The 23,068-nt window shown below is 34.6% G+C and overlaps 1 protein-coding gene across 3 annotated transcripts in view; it reads right to left on the bottom strand.

The window, feature by feature from the left end:
• The window catches only part of RAPGEF6 (Rap guanine nucleotide exchange factor 6), a 151,797-nt gene that overhangs the window by 28,687 nt on the left and 100,042 nt on the right, over positions 1-23,068 (bottom strand). For all 3 annotated transcript variants that reach the window (XM_039879999.1, XM_039879997.1, XM_039879998.1), the window contains exons 16-21: positions 21,894-22,134; positions 15,503-15,660; positions 10,604-10,844; positions 8,583-8,966; positions 5,120-5,331; positions 1,222-1,345 (exon numbers count right to left, since the gene is read on the bottom strand). In XM_039879999.1, the coding sequence (XP_039735933.1) occupies positions 1,222-1,345; positions 5,120-5,331; positions 8,583-8,966; positions 10,604-10,844; positions 15,503-15,660; positions 21,894-22,134 (1,360 nt within the window). The remainder of the gene's footprint in view (positions 1-1,221; positions 1,346-5,119; positions 5,332-8,582; positions 8,967-10,603; positions 10,845-15,502; positions 15,661-21,893; positions 22,135-23,068) is intronic.

The raw sequence follows: 23,068 nt of genomic DNA, 5'->3' as shown, positions 1-23,068 counted from the left end.
CTCCTCTGGGTTTGCCTTGGTCCCTGGTTCTCACTGTCTTCTGCTCCCACACCCAAACAATGACATCTCATTATATGGGGTGATCTTTGGGGGCAGGGGGGACTGGGCAGAGAGGAGGAAATGTGACATACCCCTTTCCTCCACACTTTGAGGATCTCTGAACTAGAGCAACCATTAGATCAACTTACAAAAACAAAGACTCCTGAACAGTGATTCAGACAAAATAAAACAAAAACAAAAAATCAATCCTGACATGCAGATTCTGTTTGGTTATAAAAACTCCATCTCCAGTTTTTAAAGAACTAAGTATTTTTGTTTCCTTAGTAGACTATATTTTTTAAGCCACAGGAATTGTGTATGCCTTTGTATAAATATTTCATTTTTAAAGCGCTATGTACTGAACCTATACACACAGGCCCAGAAGAAAATCAGACCAAAAATTAAAGTCCTAACATTTTATTTACCCTGAAAATTATAAAAGTTACTGGGAACAGCTTCCCAACATACTTTCCATAAGTTTCAAATAATTTGAGGAAACTTTTGCTATTACATTTAAAATGCATTTTTAAAAGCAATCTTAGAAGACCAGGTTAATATGGAATACAAATAATACTTTCATTTTTATTAAACATGGAACATGTTAACATTTGTACTTTCTAAGTTTTGTTAAAGAAGTTACACGCAAATAAACAGCAGTACCATGACTTGGAAAAGAATATATTTTAGAAGAATAAAGTATGATTAGATGGAAAGAGAACTTAAAATATTCAGTAAAAATAAAAGACACATGCACACTAATACTTTACAAATTAGGTAAGAAACCAGATGAAAGCATTTGTCTTCTGCGATAACTATAGTAAAGATCAGAAATTTTCTTATACTTAAGTTAGCTGATACTTTAAATAACAGTAACAATACAGAACCTATCCATGTACTCAAAAAAAAGTAATGCGGAACTAGGGTTCATATCTTAGCAAGTTATGTAATCCTCGGCACATTACCTAACTGTTCTGAGCTTCAGTTTCTTCATAGGTAAAAGAAAGGCCAATATCACCTACGTTTTTAAGGGTTATTGCGATAAATGATTACTTTGAGATTGTGTAAAACACTTTGTACAGCACGTAACAACTGGTAGATGGTCAAAAAATGATAATTATTATGATTTTAATTCTATCACTCCTGATGCTGGCTCTAAGACTTTTACACACTTCAATGCCATACCTCTGTCGGAACATCATAGCTGGGTCCATGTTAGCAGAAGTCATTCGAACAACTTGACGGATTTCCTTGGCAATCATTCTTAGCTTCTCAAAATTTACTAAACCGTCTACTTTGGAGTCATTTCCTACAAAATAAAATTTTTTAGTTTTTAAAATTAAAGTCTCTGTATAAAGGCAGCAGAAGTCAAGTTATATTTCTTGGGGAGGTATAAATAAGAACCTTCTTTCATTTTTAAGAATTGATAAACTTGTATATAGTTCTACCCTGCTCCCAGGGAATGAGCTATTGGGAGGAATTCTATTCCTAGGGAGGTAATGATTATGAATACTGGAAAGTGATAAACAGCATAGCTTCTAAAACCAATTTCATTATGTTACAGGCACATCTGTAAAATGTGCAGCTCCTCAAATCTAACTTTCCAGATGCTCTACCCACTCTCGGGCAGCCCACTCTCCCGGTCTCTGTTCTTTTGGGTAGCAGGGTACAGTACTTGAAAACTTAGGTTTTAGCCAGAGGTCACAAAGGGTGAGCTTTGGACTTAATTATTCCAGTAAGTTTTCTTTGATTTACAATACTTAAAAAATTATTAAATGAGTTGTCAACATTTAAGAAGTAGAAGATATCCCATGAAAACAAGAGTTCCTAACTTCTTTTGAAGAAAAAAGGGAAGGGTTGTTGGGGGCTTAAATAATAGTAGGTCTGTTTTCCCAAAGGGCAATAATTAATTAAAATTAAGAGGTGGTTGGCTCAGAGTGATAAACACTTTCTGGTCTGCCATTCACCTTTCCTTTCCTGGAATTTGAATTTATAATCACGACTTTAATCATTTAACAGAAATTTGCTTTATAAATTTCATAATTTTTGTTTCTGTTAAGCAGTTCTCTGAGGAAAAATTCACATGACTTTCAAAACTGTCTCTCTTTGAAGAGAGTAGGCAGGAGACCAGACTTAGCCCATGTGTTGACTTGCCTAGTTTAAACCACAAGGCAAAAAATCCTATGTTCAAAGGGCAATCTGACTATCTAGGGCAGTGCGTGTGTGTTTTCCCACGCCTGTCTTTACTAGTTAGCATGACCTCACTTTTCTCTCATGGTATCCCTTACGTGCCTCTGTGGAACTCCAAGTCCCTGAAGACAAGTCTGAGAACCATATGGGCCTACAACACATGGTGGTCTCCCTCCTCATAGTAAACAGCACCTATACACTGGACATATGAATTGTTCATGTCCCAATATGAGTTGGAAACAAAATCAACAAAAATACTTTCAAGTTCAGGTAAATCTCCAATGCTTTGGGTTGGGAGCCTGAAGGGCTATATACCAAGACTAAGAATGAACAGAATGTAGGCTGGGGTAAAAGACATTAAATTACCTCAAAATGTGAAAGTGGATTAAGGTAATTTTGGATCGCTAGTACTCCTAACTGCCTGACAGAAGCAAGCTTTAATTCTCTCTAGAGGAACAGAACATCATCTGAAACCTCAGATTATTTAATTTTTTATACACAACATCCATTTGGTCAAAAATAAACAGGGCCATCAAGAGAAAACATGATTAAAATGCAAAGAAAAACAAGACAACAGACAGGGACTGACAAAGGATCCAGATTATGGGGTTATTAGAAGACTTTATGTTGAATATGTGCAAAGATATAAAACCAATACTGAGAACATGAAGGTAGAAAAATAAACAAATGTAAACTGTAAAACTGGGGGAAAAAACCCCCACCATAACTGCAATTAGGAACTCACTGGTAAAATTTAACAGTAAATTAAGGCATAGTTGAAGAGAGAATAAATTGAACAACAGGTTGGAAGAAATATCGAGAATGAAGCATGGTGAGAGAAAACTGTAAGAAATATGGAAAAGAGTATATGAGACAATAGGGGCAGTGATCAGGTCTAACAGAGGTGAAACAAAACCCCTGAAGAAAAGCTCGGAAGAGGGCAGATAAAAAAACTTAAAGACAGAATGACAGAATTTCCCAAAACTGATGAAAAATATCAAAACACAGGTTTTAGGGTATTCTATAAACAAATCAGAATTAAAACGAAAACCAGAATGCCACACTGGGTCACAGAAAGAGAAAATTATAAAGCAGCTATCAAGAAAAGGGCAGAATACAGTCAAAGGAACAGCAAATAAGACAGCAGACTTCTTAACATTCACAGCGGAAGCCAGGAGACAATGGAATAATAACTGCTAAACAAAATCATGCCTTAAGAATGAATGTGAAGATATTTCCAGATAAACAAAAACTAAGAGATTTTGTCACCAGCAGATTTGCACTTAAGAGAATAATAAACAGTATTCTATAGGGAACCCCCCTGTCTCCAACAAATTGGAAGCTTTAATATGCAGAAAGGAATAAAAACAGTAACATCATCAGCATATAAGTAAAGCTAAATAAACGCTACTAAACAATGATAGTATCATGTGAGATTTTAAAGGCATGGCAACAACTGCATACGAATTGGGAGATGAGTGAATAAAATGTAAATGGTCTACGTTCCTTGCATCGCCTGACATATAGAAAAGTACTAATAAATATAAAACTAGTATCATCAAGTATTGTAATATCATAGTGTCTAGTAGAACACTAGAAAAAAGTAAAATGGTATATATAGCTAGCAAGTTATCAAAGAACAAATACCATACCAAAAAAATCGATTCAGGGAGACTGTAGATAAAACATATGGTAAAAGATCAATAAATTAGGCTTTTAAAACTAAAAACTTGCTGTTCATCAAAAGAACCTTAAGAGAGTCAAAGGCAAGTGGTTTTATACTCAGGATTTATAAAAAGATCTTAAAATTTTATTAAACAAGAAACAACCTAATAAAAAATAGGTGAGAAACCTGAATTGAAAATTGACAAGAGGACAAATAAATATATAAAAGAGTGCTATACCTCATTAGTATAAGGGAAATGCAAATTAAACCATACCACTACTGGAATGAATTAAAAAAAAAAGGATTTACCAGGTGTTGGTAAGGATGAAGAACAATGAGAATTCTAACAACACTGCCAGTGTTCCACTCTAGAAGATAACACCAAAATGTTTTCTAAAATTGGTTATACAAATATCAGGACCCATAAATTCCACCCTAAATTATATCAAATAAAAATGCATGTGCACTAAGAGATATATGCAAGAACATTCATAGCAACATTATTCGTAATAGGTGAACAGTGAAAACTATCAAATTCTCATCAACAAAATGGATAAATCCATTGTATTGCATTCATGTAACAGAGTACTACATAGTTTTGAAAATGAAATATAATTACATTCAAAAACATGGAAAGATCACACAAATCTCATGCTGACCAAAATAAGCCAGAAACCAAACTAGACCAAAACATAAGAAGACAAACATACTCTATGGTTCTGTTTATATGAAGTTCAAGAACAGGTAAAACTAAACCACAGTATTAGAAGTCAGGACAGTAGCTGCCTTTGGGGAAGAGGATGAGTATGGTAATTGGCAAGGGGAATGAATGGGGCTCCTGAAAGACTGGCAATGTTTTATTTTTGGCCTGGATGTTGGTTTCATGGGAGTCTCTATGAATTTACTGGTTACTTGTTTTGGGCACTTTTCTGTATGTGTTGAGTAGTTCAATAAAAAAAATTTAAAAAAATATTACTAAACAAAACAACAAATATGATCAGTCTGATTTTGGTATAAGTGAAGTTTATGTTTAAATGAAATTGGTAAACATCTAAATTTGTTCTTGTTAGTAATGTGGGTTTTGGATTCCTGAAATTTGTTGCATTTAAGTGGGTAAAGCTTTAGGGATATATAATCAGGCTGAAAAGGTACATTAAATATAATAAATCACAATTCTGTAGATTAGCTGAAGCTAAACATGCTAATTTTCAAATAACTTGTAAGTACCTTCATGTAGAAATGTCATATCTTTCTTGACAACAGGGAAGAGAGGAATAATTGGAGGCTGCATGCTTTGACTACTAAGAATGTTTCTATACTTTGCCATGTTTCTAGATGGATCAAAAAGGTCTTGTAGATCTTGCAGGTGTTTCTCATACTTGCTTGGTAACTTTTCCCAAGTACCTCTGAGTCGTGCTACAGATGCCAGGTTCAAGCCACTGCCAAAGGTGAGAATAAAAAACATTAAATAGGGTCTTGGGAACAAGAGAGGACTCAGGTCAGTAAAGCGCATATACCAAGTTTCTCTAATAAAGCTAAAATAGGCAGGGATATATGTCAATGTGTTGAAATAAACAGAGTAGAACCAAAGAATAATAAATAAAAAGAACTCCTTGATCTTAAAATAAGGAAAACTTCTTTCAGAGGAACTATATTACTTGCCTGTAGTTATATACTGATAGCCTTTATTTTGTAGTTTGCAAATAATAATTCCACAACACACACATTTAACTTTAAAAATATTCAAGTATCACAATGTTTTTGTTTTACTTAGGAATAACTTTATGGAGACATTATTTGTGAATGGTTTAAGTAATCTGAGCACAATTGTTATATAATAATTGAGGCAAGTTCTGGGGCTGTGGCAGCCTTCTTTCTCTGAGATTTTGTCCACTCGCATCCCTGACTGCAATACTTCCATATCCCTAGGTTTAATCATATCCTCCGGGCCTACATTTAATCAATGTCTCCTTTTTACAGGATTTTAAACACACTCCGACAGTCCTAATTTGAAAAATAATTCATGCCAATTAAGCTGCAACATCTTCCTACCCCTTTACCTCTACATTACCATCTACAGGTAGGCTGCCAAATGAAGAGCACATAAATAGAGCCTCAATTTTCTTAACAGTAATCGCTCTTCTATTCTAAGACATCAGATTTTACCCACACCATTGTATTTAAAATGTTCTCTTGACTCCTGACTCTAAGGCTTAGAGTTAAGATAGCTTTGTTCTCTGTTTCTCTGAAATCATCCCAAACAACTACAATGATGAATAACAAATACAAATTTCATCACCAAAGAAACTACAAGATATCTGTAATTCCTAAACACATTAGAAAGGCTGCCAAAAAATAGTCAACGCCAAATATGAGTATGCAAAATGCTGAAAAAGGATGTCCATAGCTGAAGATCTTGATGAAAGCAGGTAACTCAACCTGAAGGCAAAAACAGCAATCCCTATTTGGAACAACACAATCGAGTCCACAGGCTGATAGAATTAGGCGGGGGCTGGACTCTGTTCTTTAGCAGGGAGTGCCAGAGAAAGTAAGATTTAAAAAGTAAACACAGTGAGAGAACATCTTGGTGAGAAGCAGGATAGAAGGGAGAAACTCTGAGTTGTAAGCAGCCTAAGTTGCCCTCTCCATTTGCTGAAAAGAAGTAAAGGATAAAACAATTCACATTCAAGCTCAATTCCTGCTATCCTGGAATACTGCCCTGGCTCCTGTCCATGGGACCCTCTTGCAAACAGTTGGCACAAGAAAACTCATGTCATTTAAAAAGAAAGTATGAACACAGGATCTATAACAGGTTGCTATAAGGAAAAACAAATAGTTAAAGAACATAAATCAGAAAAATGTCAACAATTAAATAAAAACTGGGACTAACCAACAACCTAACCATGATTTCCAATAAAATAAAAAAGAGGTTAACACAGTGATATAAGAGCATAGAGAAAATATGGTAATATCAGGTACATTAGAAGTAGATGAAAAAAAATTAGTAAAGTTCAGGAAAAAAATGGAAGAAAAAATAAAACCAACAGAGAAATGAAGGCCACATTGTAACCTACATAAACAAAAAAGGAAACTGCTAAAACCTCATGCAAACGATGGAAGAAAGGATTAACAATAGCAATCAATGGAAATGGACAGAGTTGAAAGGACTAGAAAGAAAATAATGGATATGGAACACAAAGGAGATCTAAAACCTGCATATGTATAATAAAATGCTCTTTATAACAAAATGAAACTTTTATCCAAAAAGCAAAGCCTTTTAACCAAATCCCAGGTCTGTCTTATATTCATCTGGGGGCTACTGTCTTTCCTTGGCTTTAATGACACTAGCAGAACTGTGCTATTCTATTATTTCTTGCATTGATCCCTCTGTCTCTAGCGGGTCCCGCATTGATCCCTCTCTCTCTTCTTTACCCCCACACTGAGGAGGGTCACTGGGGTGTGATTTTTAGATCTCTACCATTTTCCTTCAACACTCTCTTTTTACAGAGAGATCTCCTTGGTGCCAATCTGTTTTCTTCATGGAGTACTCCAAAATGGAGTCTGTAACACTCAAATTCTTTACCCTATGCTTCTTGCACAGTTTAAATTTCTAGCCTTTCAAGTGTTTATCAGTTGCATCTTTGTTCCACTGTTGTAGATTCAGTTGTTAAAAACAGTGAGGTAGGTGGTGTAATTCCTGTATTTTACAGATGAGAAAACTGGTCTTCAAATTTCCATTGACACACTGCTACTACACAGGGCAGGCAAGATTCAAATACAGGTGCAGTTGATTCTAAAGGTCACTCTGTTAATTTCTGTTCAATACTCCTTCTACAGTGTCTAGTTCAATTGCAGCCACTGGTTTACTTCATTAATGAGTGTATAAAACCATGAAAGATTTGTGATTAAAAAGTCCCTGTAAAGAATTCAATTTTATTTCATGTGAGTACTAGGAACAAATTACAATTAAATTCTGTGGCGTGCACGCAGGTCAGGGTGGAATTACGCTGCTATACGTAAGTACACGGCTTAATGAATGGCCCAAACTACAACTCTCACCATCCTTTAAAATTAGACTTGCTTTAAGAGGAATCCCTCTGTTGATCAGCACTGTGCTGGATAAGGGTCAGAAAAATTATCTAGTTTGGCTTTGAGTGGGGATAAGGAAGAAGATTCTTGAGAGCACGTATAGCTACCCACACTCTCTGGACTTCTAAACTTTGAAGGATTTTTATAATTCTAATGACCTACCTTGCTTGAGCGGCAACACATCCAGTGATACCTCATGCAGTGCCTAGGAAATAGGAAGAGCTCACCAAATGACTGTTGCTGTTATTTCAAAACAGCAGTTTTGTTAGAGCATAAATACCACACTGATTTTTCAGTACCAAATCACAGTGAGGCAGGTACTGTAAGATGCGCAGCACAGAAGTCTGATGATAAAGACCAGTTGTTGGGCACAAACCCAAAGAGGTCATAATCCATCAAAAGGGGAGAAAGGAGGAAAAAGGAGTGATTGGCAAGGCACTCCTCTCAAAAAAAAAAAAAAAGTTTAACAGAAAGGTAGAAGAAACAAAAAGAGAAAAAGCCAGTATCACCAGAATGGAAAAAATATTAAATTTAACAATACTTTAAATCAGCTTCATGTCTAATGTGATAAAACTATACACAAATATTTGTACGAACTTACCTTATTATTGCAAACATGGAATTGAAGTTCTTACATTCACGACAATGAAGTGCAATTTTAATAAAATGCTTAATAATCTTCATTCGTTTAAGCTGATTTGATTCAGTTAAAATTTCTGAGGCAACCCAGAATGTCTCTTGGTTTACAATGTCCTCAAATTCTTTCAAGTGAGTATTTCCTGTTTTGGACTCTAACTTAAAAAGGTCACCAATGTATTCAGTAGGCTCAATATTACGAAACAAATCAAAGTCCCTCATTGATAGCTGAGTGGCCAACTCAATAGTACTGAGCTGCAGCATGGATAGCTGGCTTTCCTTAACTAGTTCTTGAGCATCTTCATCAGAACATAAGGTTTCTGTTTCCATGTTATTTTTTAAATAATACCTAAAAGGAAAAAAAAATTGTTTTTATAAGTGATTTTATATTAGAAGAGCACTTTCTTTATTATTGTCAAAATATCATTATACTGTTAAGAACTTTTTGCCAAAAATGTTTGCAGACTATTTACTTACAGATGAAATAGAAAATTACCATTTTAAATGAGAAAACTTTTAAATGAGAAAATGCTATGCGACATCTATTATACTAAAGAGTAAAAACAATGTTGATTGTCCTGTGAACTTAATTTTATGAAACTACTCAAACGCTGTGTGAACGATCTTGCGTATATTCTTGAGGATGAGGGCTCTATGAGGGTATCTAATACACACAGGTGGTATGATGTAGGTACTGCTGTAAGTATTTGTTCAGGGATAGCATGAATAAACACCCAAATCAAGACTATTTATATTTCTATTTAGAAGTTGCTGATGCACTCATTCCCTTCATTTCTAAATTTCCAAGAGAAGCAAAGGATAAAACCCATAGAGGAGGGGAAATGGTTTCACTAATGATTTCCTCCTTATTAAATACAAAGACTTCACTCTAGCAAATGACATCGGTGAACAATCATAAAAAAGACCTTCATTTTCCCTTCTTCTTTTTAGATCAATAATTCTATGGCAGTTTGGAAAATAACTTGTACAGAGCTGCTGGTAGGGAAAAGAGGGAACGCAGTATATCACAGGTAGCTTTTACTTCATTCTTTTTCATACATAACTTGATCTAAGTCCATCTACCTTTTACAGTCAAAGAACTATCCATCTTTTTCTTCTGCCTTTACACTGCTCACAGGCCTAAGTAACAGTGCTAAGACTCACTATACTATAGATAATAAAATTATATCTAACATACATAGAGTACATTTATTAAATTATCTAATTCTTATAACATTCCTATGAGGGATATGCTATTACTAACATCCCTATTTTATTTATGACAAAATTCAGGCACAGAGAAACTAAATAAGCTTTCCAACGTGACACAGCCAGTGTCAGGGTTAGAATTTGGGCAGAATTAGGCCTCTATCAACAGCGACCATGATGGGCAGTTGTCTAAGGCTTTGAGGGTCGCATTCCACATGTGAACCTAGGCTCACCAGAAGATTACATTACTCTCAGAGAAAACCACCAAAGAACAAACATACTACTGAAATGATGTTCTAGCTGATCAAATAATTTTCAGAGCACATCTTTAAAAATTAAAAAAAATTTCTGCATATTCATAAAAGGAAAACTACTTAGAAAAAGAATTGGGAAAATTATGGCTTCTTTTGCCCAAAATATATACTGCTCATACTAAAAACAAATTTATAAATACATATACGCTCAGATGCATATAACGATATGTATCATTTAGTTTTCTCCTCTGTAACGAACAGGGATTGGACTACCTCATTGGTTCTAAGACTTTATTTTAGGTAGGGGCTAGAATATTTTAGCAAGTTGTCCTCCCTTTCCCTTTTCCACTTCTGAGTGGCCTTTATGAGTCCTACATAATTATGGAGAAAAGAAAAGCCGAAAAAAGAGAAATCTTACTTTAATTTTAGAGAAAACTCTAAAGATATTTAAAAATGCCTGTTATCATGGAATCTTCAAAAAATATGTCTAGAAATAAGTACATTCACTAAAAAGTACATTCACCTTCCATTGAGCTGAATTCTATCAGCTAATTTGGAGAACTGGTCTGGAAGTCTTCTCTGTTTTATGACACCCTCAGGAGTGACAGAAACTTCACAGAGAGAATATGTGTCGGATGCACCAGTCAAACCAAATTCATGAACAGCATGACAAACAACTTCTTTAGCTGTAGTGTCTTTACTGATGATAATGTAGCAACTTTGCTGATCTGCTTTGAAAACTCTTATAACTTGATCAGGAATATCTATATAAACACAAAAATGTGTCTTGTTATTTTCAAGAAAATTACTTTAAAACTCTTCCACAAGCAATTTGGAACACAATGAACCCTCTAAACAGTGAAATATACATATTTCTATTTCAGGAGGTTAACAGAAATCACCTCTTATTTATTGATACACAAATGTATCTTTTTCAGGTAACAAAATACTAATAAATATTCACAGAAAAATACACAAAACAGATAGAAATTAGGGTCATGCTATACATATAATTTGGAAGCCACAATTCTATTTATAAACATTTTACTGTCATTTAAAATTTTTTTAATTATCCAAACCCTTAATGATAGGCACACATATCAATTTCTCTTCTCTTCCTGCTAACATACTATAACATCTTCTGGGAAGGAACACAAGGTTGTGTATCTTGGTAAATAGTGTGAAAAAGTCATACTCTGTTAAAGCCATTTATCCCCATGCAACAGACAAACTATTATCTAGTCACATAAGAGGGATTCAGGAATCATCAATGGGGACTTCTACAACAGACTCACTATTGGGATTATCCAAAGGCCATCCCATAACCCAAACCCTGATGAATTTGCCAAGGTTTATAATAAAAATGCCAATCTGAAAAACATTTGAGAGACACAGAGGAAAAATTTCCTGCAGTAATATTAGTGTCAGCGTAAACCTCTTTTTCTATTTCAGAACTGCTACATGTATAATATATATCCTTTACAAACATGTTAGTGAGAGAAAATAATATATACCACATATAATACTTGGCATGTGGCAGACTCTGAAATATTAATTGATTAGATGAATGGTAAATATGAGGTTAGAATAAAGTTGAACCAGAAAGAAAAATGATCTAATCAGTTCAAATTTTAGACTTGAAGCAAGAATACAGATGAAAATATAATCCTGTAAGGGCAAAACAGACATTTAAAAAGAATCTTTGAAGAGTTCAGCCTTTATTAGTCTCATGATTCCTATTTCGTTAATAAAATTCTTATATAATAGGTAACTGAATTAAAGAATTCTCAGATAGCTGGACTTCCAATCCAAAGGCAAAATTTCTAGAGTGCTCACTATAATCTTATATGACTGAAAATAAAAAATGAGATACACAAAGGATGCATGTATTAATGCAGAGGTTACACTAAAAATGGAAGAAATTTTTACATATTTGAGATGGAAAAAACAACCAAAACAATAACTCTTCATTCTGCTTTAAATTGTTAATTGCTGAACAAATATTTATGGAGTGTCTGTTATGTGTCAACAGTGTTCAGGTGATGAAGATACAGTAATAAATGGACAAAGATGGGCGAAACCTCTGTTCTCATGGATTTGCTTGTATTCAAGAGAATAAGTGGTCGTTCAAGGAAAGACAGACAACAATCAAGTAAATCAGATAATCCAGATTGTGAAAAGTGCCACAAAGAAAATATCGAATAGTAGTTCAATGGTACAGATGACTGAGGACTGTCAAACATTCTATAAAGAGCCAGATAATAAATATTTTAAGTTGGCAAGCCAAGAGGCAAAAGAGATGATATTTTGTAGGTTCTTATATAACAAATTTCCACAAGATTTTTAACAAAACTCAAAATTTAATAATGCAAATGTAAAACATGTAAAGATATGTAAACACAGAGGTTTAGGCAACATTGTAAATGTCCACTGGTTAAATGGAATATTACTAGTTATTTAAAAATTTTTGGTAGAACAATACATCCTGATACAGAAAAGTATTCAAGCTATGTTGCTAACTGAAATGGGCTAAGTAGAGGAAAAGTATAGCATGTCATTTGGAGGAAAGGGAATGATACACACATTTTATGCACACTGCAATTTTTGGAAAGATATACAAGTAAATGAACAATTTTTCATTCTGGGGAATGAATACTTTTATATTCTGTCGTTTCTCTGCAGTTTGATGTTTTTTAAATTATATGTTCTTTCATAATTAAATCAGTTAAAATAACTCAGACTTCCAATGTAGAAAGAATCTGAAGTTTACTAAATATTAAAGAAATCAAAAAAGAGTTTTGAAGACTCAGAAAAAAAAAATTCTGAAGTTTCAAAATCCTTTCAGCCACACTCTGAATTCTTTTAGGCCTCATCTCATTAGGTTAAAAATTCCAAAAAAACTTTCACAAGTAATAGAATGGCATGTATACTCTGACGCTAAGAAAATAAAAACATATTCAAAGAAAATGACTAAAAGAATACATGCCAGTTTACAATGGCAACCTTGTAAGTCGATAGAAAAGTTCTGCCTCCTACTTCATTTCTTTATCATTTGACTTTAAAAAACTACTACATACAAACATAAGCAATAGAAACCATTGAATCTTCAAGATACTTACAGTAAAAACCAACAGCTGTAGGCAGCAAAAACAAGGCAAAACCATAAAAAAGTGAGCAATCAAAAGCACACTATTCAACAGTTCCGTAGCTTTGTCCCCGCTTTCTAATAACTTTAAACATGCAATATAACCAAAAATGAGATCAAGACTGACAAAAGTTAATCTAAGTTAGCTGATGACACACATGTACTGCAATATACATTTGTGATGTGCACAGCTCAACTAAAATTCAGTGCTGTTGTATATAATTTAAGAAGCTGAATTTAAAATTAACTGATAATGAATATTTTATTAAACAAAAATATAAATAGCACCACAAAAGGTCTTTCATAAAGTTGAACATTTTGGGGTTTAAAATAGGTATTTACAAGTAAAATACCTATTCTGTATGTGTTCATTTATATTGCTGGTATGGACACAGGCTGCAGACTAAGCTGTGCAGACCTTCTCTGACTAAATTTTAAAAGGGCTTCTTCTGCCTTTACGCTGTTTTCAATGAAGGAATTATGTAATCAGTCTGAAATCAAAGTTGAGTAGCAATTCCTCTTCAGAGGTTTTAATTTCAGTGCCACGAGGCTTACAATTTCTAAATTTTAACAATTCCAACCACTTCCCTTTGTTCCCCTAGCTAAATCTCCAACTTAACTCTTCTCTCTCTTCTCTCCTTACAACCTATCCCTAACTCCCTCAGCCTACTTGTATATATTCCAGTGGCAAAAATGCATATAAAAATTATTCAATCTATAAATCCTATGTCCCTAAATACTTACTTATGATTGTACAGGCAGACCTTGCTTTATTGAGCTACAGAGATGTTGTATTTTTTATAAACTGAAGGTAAGACCCTCCACCAGTAAAATGGTTACGACTCACTTTGTCATACTTGCTTTCTGGAGCCGAACCCACAATACCTCTGAGGTATGCTTGTATGTACATTTAGCTTGTGCTTTGGTAGTGAGAAAATACTTTGTGAATGCAGTGTAAGAATTACTGCTGTGGAACACACACACTGACGTGGAAATAAATTTCCATGACAAGCAACTGAGAGACAATGAGAATGTGCTAGAGATTTCTGAAAGAAGATGGACTGACACTATAGCAGAGGGATCTGGGCTTCCCAGATGAGGTAACATCTGAGTTCAGCATAAGGAAGAGGAAAAGTTCATAGGATACGGAGGGAGAGAACACACAGGTGGCAAACAGCACGGGCAAAGAGAGAGTTCTGAAAGTATATGCCAAACTCAGGGAAGATGGATGAGGTGACAGTGAGGAGAATGGCAGAACAGGAGGCTAGAAAAAAGGGTTTCTAATGATGCTGTGAAACTGGACCACAATAGTTAAGTTACTGTCTTTAGGCTCCAAACCCATCCTGCCAGTCATGATGGGGCTGAGACTTGTAAATCAGACTACTTCCGATCCACGGCCCAGGGGTTGAGGACCCTGTTGCAGAAGTATTTATTTTTCCTCCTCTCCTTGGAATCAGTTACATATTTTCATTTTTTTTTAATCCCCCCCACCCACCCACTTCGACCCCTGACCTTAAGAACTGGATCTCTGAAGGCGGGGCGTCTCCTTCCACGCGCTCACGGTGTACACCTGGGCCCAGTGCACCCGAGTATGGGCCATGGCTCAGCTGGGGCTTGAACCCAGGACCTTCTGCATGTGAAGGAGATGTGCTAACCACTATTCTATGGAACCACCCCATATATTTTAATTTTTAACTGTATATGTCTTTTCTTAAAAGCCATCTAAAAGTTTTTCAAGTGATGGATATATAAATAATTCTTCCAAGTCGAAGTGCTTTTCTTCCTCATAATAAAAATTTAGATTATATAGTTAAATGACAATTTCTGCCTCTGCGTATCAATAGATGCAGAAAAAACAACTTTAGCTTCAGGTATTGGAGGGTAAAGCAGTGTTTCTAGAAAATTACTAACTTATTTCTGTACATCACAGAGGACGAAAAGTGAGACCACTTAGATTAATCTGCTTTATTCTCCTCCACACCCTGAATAACATGTTTCTTGGCTGAGAAGCATCACTGCTCTTGTTCCGCACCTCAGGCTGGGGTTATCAAAAGATACCCGAATGTAATCTCTTTTCTATGTGCTTCTATTTCATACTGGAGGAAGTGCTGCTGTAGCTAAGATCAAAAGACAATGTTTTTTTTAGCTTTCTGCATTGTCATAATCTAAAGGTAGGAAAAGAGCTGTAAGCCAATCTAGTACTTGTTGCCCGAGGCCTAACCGTCCACTTGTCCATTTGTTACCAACATGGCTATAAAAATCACAAACAAAAATCACCTGAAGGATTGGAGAAATCCAACATGCTAGCAGTAGGCTGAAGGAGATCCGGGCTGCTGGATGACAGTGTTCCAGGAATAGGCATTATAGCCAAACTGTGTCGACAGTGTCTTGTTCCCACAATGCTGTCGTCTTGTGACTGGCTCAGGCCACCATCACTTCAAAAGAATGCCAGATATCACTTTAAAGTATTTGAGGGTTCTTAATAGTAAACATCTCTGTTCTCTGAGCAGTAACGCATAACAGAACCAATTCAAAGTGGTTATTTTAAAAATTATATATAGCAATTTTTTTAAAAAGGGACAACTGTAATAATGAAAATGGCAATAAAATATGTTTTTAACAATCACCCTCAAGTAAAACCTAACTTATACATCAAAGTAATTTACTACATCAGAGAGAAATAGTCACATTTAGTTTCTGCTAGTTTTGGTAGAGAAATTGAACTTGAGTGTTTAGGGAGCCCTTGAGATCAGCCAGTTCAGTGGACACTAACATGTGTATCCACCAATACATGGCCAACAACCACAGCAAGGTTCTCTCAACAGAAAATCTTCTAGGCAACCTTCACAACCTTCTAGGCAAAAGATGGAGTTGGGTCTAAACCCAAACCAAAATTATGGCAGGTTGTAGAAAACAATGGGGACAGGTTCAAATAACAAAATAAGAAGTTTTTAAACATATCAGCAATCTGAGAAATGCCCAAACCATCAATAGAGAAAAGGTAGTAGGAAGATGGCACAGAGAACAGCAACAGACATATAATGAAAATATGTGACAAACAGAAAGGAAAAGGAGAACCAGAAACAAAAAAAGAAGAAAAAGAATTTGATAGTCTCTAAAATTTATTCCAAGGGCACACTGTTTCTTGTGTGATCTCTCAAATCTCAAATCTATTTGGCTGTTCTTTAGATGAGAACATCAGAACCAGAGTAGAAAGCAAATCATCCAAAGTTAATTCCCTTTAAATGTTTCAAAAACACATATCAATTAAATGGCCATATTTTAGCAAATAAAATACTTTTCCTTGAAAATATTTAGGAGTGTTACACAGGCAACTCTAAATCCATCTAAAAAATAAAATCAAAGAAACATAACTGTCTCTAAGTTTTAGATAACCCAAAAATATAAAACAGGAAAAGCAAGAGTCCTACACAAACACAGAAGAGTGATAAAAAAAGAATTCCCATCGGCAACCAAAATGCCACTTATTTCTAGGGGTTATGCTTACTGTAAAACCAATGCTTTAGGTTAATATTAATTCCCATCTAAATTTTATTCAACGCAGCTTTCTAACCAGTACTTGCTACATATACAAATATGTAGGTATCACAGAATACTTACCTATTACTATACGGAATGGATTAAAGTCTGTCTTAAAAATGAGTGATATGAGGTACATCTAGAATATGTTAAGAGTGAAAAATAGGATTTAGGCAGATTAGGAAACTATGCAAGGTGAAGCATAGGAGACTATTAGGTAACAGCTAAAGGACTGTTAATAGCCAGACAAGAAAGAGAAAGCCGGGGCAAGAGAATGTGCAGAGAAGTCAGGAAAAAGCAGAAAGACATGGAAGACGGCAAACATAAGCATTTCAAGAGCAAGCTATACGTCAGACTGGCCTGCGTTAATAGCTGTGTGACCTCAGCGTAATTTCTTTATTTCTGGACCTTGGATTCCTCATCTACAAATGTAAGTAATACTACCTACTCCCCAGGACTACTCTAAGGATTAAACAAGGTAATGCAGGTAAACATTCTGGCACAAAGGAAAATAAGATTCCTGTTTTTAAGATTAATGAAGTATTTTTTACCAAAATTAAAACAGAATGGTATAAACCTAGAAAGGATTTTAAGTAATTCATATTGAAAAAGAGAAGAGGGCAGGGTGGGCACAACAAGTTAAAGGCATTAGAGAAATTGGAAATGCTTTTCTGGAGAGAGAAGGCAGTCTAATCTGACAAACAAGGCAATGGAAATATCTTATTTAATAAGCAACTTGTGTTTATGCTAAATTGGCTCCTTATAATTGTGTATGTATTCCTGAAGATCAGTGCTAAATGTTTTAAGATTAGGTGAAAGGAAAAAAAGGAGGGGGCTTTCACAGACATTTTATCTATAGCTTTGTAAGTAATTTGGCAACCATTTAAATATTGTAGGAAATAAAAATTTTTTTATACAACAGTCTTTTACTGATTTTTGAAAACAAACCTGCAATTTTTGGACACACAGGGTCAGGTAACTGAATCCAAGGAAACAAACTGTTAAAAGAGATTAGTCAGTCCTACAAATAACCAAAGTAGAAGCAACTTTAACAATGTTAAAATGTTACAATTTTCTACTAAAGAGAATTAGCTGATTAGCTGCAGCAAATTGGAATTTAGAGACTAAGAGAAGTGCATGAAATACTGAAAGTCCTTATTTATCTAACTGATCTTATCTAACATTACTTCTGCTTTTTAATAGGCAACAGATATGACACTATACAGTTACAATAATGTAAAGCTTATAAATCCATGGTAATCAAGGTGAGCATGTATAAATGGGAACTATACTAATGTTATGTACAACCCATGCTATGACATGAATGAAACAGAATCTGATTGGCAAAATATCCATGCTTGTTTGGAAGCTGAATTGATAATGCCTATTTGCAAATAGTTATGTAATTTCTTACCAAAACAGTCTCCTGAGAAGGTGATGCAGTAACAGAAACAAGACAGTTTTGAAAAATTCCTCAATAATTCCCCAACATTAAATTTACTTAAAGTATATTTTAGTTTCACATTATGAAACTAAAAAGGCTATGTAAATATCACCGATATGCAAATAAAAAATGAACTCAATATCAAAAACAAACAAAAAAAATGTATGCCCAAAAGAAATGGGGAGAGAAAAATAATTTCTGATAAGCATAAAAGGCTATGTACTTCTGAGACCATTACAATGAATAATTATAAAGATGTTAGGCAATCTGTGATTAAAGAAAATAAATTAAAAGCTGAGTGATTAAAAAAATAGGAGATCAGATTTCCTGAATTCTCAGGTCAATAAAAGCCACATTGCTATGACCTGACTTACAGACGTTATTGACTCAGGTCAGTAAAAGCCACATTGCTATGACCTGACTTACAGACGTTTTTTCTCATTTCTAATTTTCAAGAGCATTCCTTCATTTAAAAGTTATGTCACAGTTAAAGATTTTGAGAATGATGTGTTCTTAACTATTTGTTCCTTCCTTACACTCATTTTCTTTGCTCCTCTCACAGATGTAGATATTCTTTCTTACAGAATTTCTATGACAACTCATCCCTTCCTCTTGGAGAACTGAATGCTGCAGAAGGCAGAGACCAAGCATCCCTTCCAAAGAGCCCTGGCACACAGATGTTCAGAAACTGTGGAATTAAACTCATCAAAATTTTTTTTAATTAAAAAATATTCAAAGTAGAAAACTTAAAAAGTACCGAAAACAAGCAAGGAAGAATAAGAAAAACTACCTACAAAACCGTATCTTAGCTAAAACTACAATCAATGTTTCTCTTCTCATCATTTTTGCAGTTTAAATAGCACAACTTATTTAACCAATTCCTGTAGTTGAACATTTAGAGCATTTCCAATTTAGTTTTATTACAAATAATACTCCTAGGAACATTAGGAATACAGAAGATTACATCATTTTATATTCCCACAACAGTCTAAGCTTATTAATTCTGGCCCTAATCTGTCAATCTTTAATGAAAGTTTCCTGTTTTAAACTGTATATCTTTGATTATTACTGATGCAGAACATGTAATTCATGTTCTCTGCCGATTTTTCTATTGAAGTTTTAGTGATTTTTTTTGTGCATAGCAAAAGAGGTTGTCTGAATTCATTTGTAAGAATTAAGTGCCAAGAAAAATGACACACATTCTCAAAAACGCAAAGTGGCCAAATGACAAATCAGTTCTCACTGCAAAACAGACTCAAGTAGAAAAACTTTACTATTGTTACTAAAATATTTTGGGGGGTATTTATACAGCTGAAATTATTAACATTTTACTTAATCAAAACATGTTTAGAAGTGATAGCCAGTTTAATATTAACTCCTGAAGGGCAAGCAAGAGACTCAATAAATGTTTGTTGATTAACAGGAAAAAAAAAATCCCTTCTGAGTTTAAGTAAAACTACTTCTACTAATTTTTTTTTTTTTGGTACTAATATAAAGAAATAATGCTTGAAATATTCAAATAATTACTCTTAAACACTTCAATTTCCATGCCTTCTGCTGCAACCAAGACAGAATCCCAAGGACTAGCAGACATTTGGTCCTACTCAAAAATCCATGGAGACATTTGGTCCACACTGAAAGGTCTTGAAATCTGGTCCTGTCAAAACAACCATGAGTGTATTTGGTCCATGCCAAATGGTCCTTGGTATTTAGAAGGTTGGTATTTATCCAACCTTCTGCAAGATCTGAACTCCGATTCATGTAGGCTACTGAAGCAAGAAGGGTTATTATTGGCAATACAGCTACAAGAGTTATTGGACCAATAAAACACAATACTAATTTTTATGTACTGATCCTATAAACCAAAAGTATAAGTAAACATTATGGGCTATTTGAACTCAGGGACGTTCTCCAAGCGCGGATGTTTTGGATGGGCCCAAATGTTCTGCAAGGAACCCAAGGGGAGCAACCCATCCCCACCCCCGGAAGGAGGTACCACGGAGAAGACATATGGATTCAGCTGCCTGAGCCCTGAACACAGCTGGTTGGAATGTGAACTAACAAGCTAACATCAGTTACGACCAGTGTTCTCTAGCTTTTGATGATAACACGTCACAACTGTGCCATTGTTCAAAATGAGAACCAGTTAAAGGAAATACGTATATTCCAGACCAAACCCACCAGGGTTTCCAGAAGCGGACCTCAGAGCATTACCCCGAGAACGCTCTTTGTGCGCTCTCTTCTGCTTTCTGGTCCTCCATTCTTTTTCCTTTCCTCAGTGCCTTCATGAAGACTTCTTGTCCTCTAAAACTGTCCCCAATCTCTTCTGTGTGGGCTGGCCCCTCTTATATTCTTACTCGATGCTCATTTGTAAGAGAGCAAGCCTTTTCTTACAGTGTTTGCTGTGCTGTTAAAATACACTCAATATTGTAAGAATTTTTTTAATTTTAAAATAAAAGTGGTTTTTATAAACCACTCAGTGAGAGCAGTCACTTAGAAAGGAATTAGTAATAAACTTTCTAGAAATGAGTGACATTAAGACCAAAGCCCAGGAATTTTCAAACCTCTGTGAGCACCAACTTAAATGAAGAGCAAATTTGTTTCAGTGACTGGAAATAAGATCTCAAAAAGAATGTTTTCTGATTAGGAAATCTTTTGAGATCTTCATGTAAAAACTGAGAGGTGACATTTATCTATTTCCAAGTAGTCTCCTAACAAGTCTCCCTGCTGCTGCTGCTACACCTTCAACACCAAACTACTAACACGCTGAGAAAGATATTCCTTTTAGATAATCAGCTCCTGAAGGACAAAAAACTTGCTTTACTTATTTCCCCACATTTCTATCTGTGGACATTGTGCCTCATAATAAATGTGTGGAGAATAAAGTTCCTTAGAAGTAGAGACTACCTCTTTTTAGGTCTATATTTATGACCTGGCATAGTGCCAGGAACTATCAGAAGCCAAATGTGCATTTCCTTTGAAGATGTTTTGTTTGAATACGCTTTCTTTCTCTCTTTCTTTCACTGATTGTGCATGCCTACTATGTGCTAAGTACTGGATTATAACTTTTTTTGTGATCACCTACGTAAATAGATAATACAAAATATACACAGATATAACATACTAGAGGCATTTCCAGTCATGATATTTCCATGGGTTGATTTTACAGACCTTAATTTACATTTAACATCTTAAATTTTACTCAGTTTTGGTGACATCTTATTTTGGAAATGAAAATAGATTAAAAAGGTCAGCTTTAGAATTTAAGAGGGAATAAATAGTGCAATAAGATAAAGATAATTTAAAATAACAAAAAGAAAAAAGAAAAAAAAGAAAAACAAAGCTAGGATCAGTGAATTATCCCCAAGATTTAAGGTGTCCAAACTTGTAGCTCGAGGAACTGAATTATACCAAAAATATATGAAAAAAAATTTATAAAATAAAATGGGCAGTCTTTTCTAAAATTCAAAAAGGCAAATGAAAGAATACGTAATTAGCAGTGGTAACTTCAATGGAAAAAATGGAAAGACATTCGCAATTTATTTTTTCTTACTTATGGACTGCTTGTGGATTTTATGACACGTGAGTGGTAAAAAAACAACACTGACTCAAACTTCTCTTCCCCTAAATAAAAATTTTAGTCAACAGGAAAATGCCCACATGACTGAGATTGGTGTTACGTACCTAAATAGTTTTGGAGGCAAGATACTAAATCGTGTTTTATCCAAAATTTTCCTGATTTTGTTTCTTCCACCTGAAACAGTATTTGCTTTCACTTTCTTATTTCCTTTCTCCTGTGATGTCTGTTCAATGTCTCCTGGTACATCCTGGATTGAATGGCGATTACTCTTTTTTTCAGCAATTTTGGGAATGTGAGGAACACCAGATTTCTCTTGTTCGGTCCTACTGAGTAACTCTTTGAACACTGTGGAAATAAATAAACTTGTTTTTTCACAGTAGAAATTTTTATATCAACAATAAATTTTAAGGATAAACACAGTCACTATCACTTGGCCTTTTACAGCCTATTAATTAACCATTAAGAAATTTATACCCTCGTTTATTAATCAGCTATATCTACTTTTCCCTTCAATTTTTATACATAACTGTATTTCTAATGTTGTCTAAGAGTGATTAAAAAAAAAATACTGGGGAAAATGGAAAGGAAGTGGACAGGCTGTCAGCATGTTTGGAAAGTCCAGGGGTTCCTTTTTAGGTAACAAATAATGTAATTGTTAACTCAGACTTTACTGAAACATTTTTAGATCCCATTATTTGTTATTCCTTATGATAATATATAACATTTAAGATGAGATATAAGTATTAGAGTCAGGCTCAGCTTTGCAAAATTTAGCCATTAAAAAAATGGAAAGAGCTTTGCTTAACCTGTTTTTAACAGAAATAAATAATACTAAATTTCGTAATAAATGACAATTTCCTCAAGGTCACATTTATGAGACATTACTTAGTAAAGCAGCTAATAAACATTCACTACAGTGATCTGATGTAAACAATGAATCATTCTTAGATAACTTTCTATCAACCCGGTCTGGTGAGTTACTTCATCCTCAAGGAAGGTGCAAGTGCACTGGAGGACTTGCCTGTCTAGCAATCTCTTTGCCTAGATCTGATTTTTCACCTTGTGAGAGGGTCTATACCTCCCCGGGATCAGGTGAAAGAAAGATATGTCTGCGTAAGGCTATATATCTAGAAGCTATCAGTGACTCATTTCCAGTTAAAAAAAAATGTATATCACCTATCTTTCATTAATATCATGAAAAACTTTTTGGTTGTTGTTTTTAATATGTGTTCTTAAATAAGATGAATGATCTGCTAGAGGGAAAAAAATACTAGAAAGA

Source organism: Pteropus medius, unplaced genomic scaffold, assembly GCF_902729225.1.
Source record: "Pteropus medius unplaced genomic scaffold, Ma_sr-lr_union100, whole genome shotgun sequence".
NCBI classification, from domain to species: Eukaryota; Metazoa; Chordata; class Mammalia; order Chiroptera; family Pteropodidae; genus Pteropus; species Pteropus medius.
The sequence above is the reverse complement of the archived record's forward strand: the minus strand, read 5'-3'. Positions and strand labels throughout refer to the sequence as shown.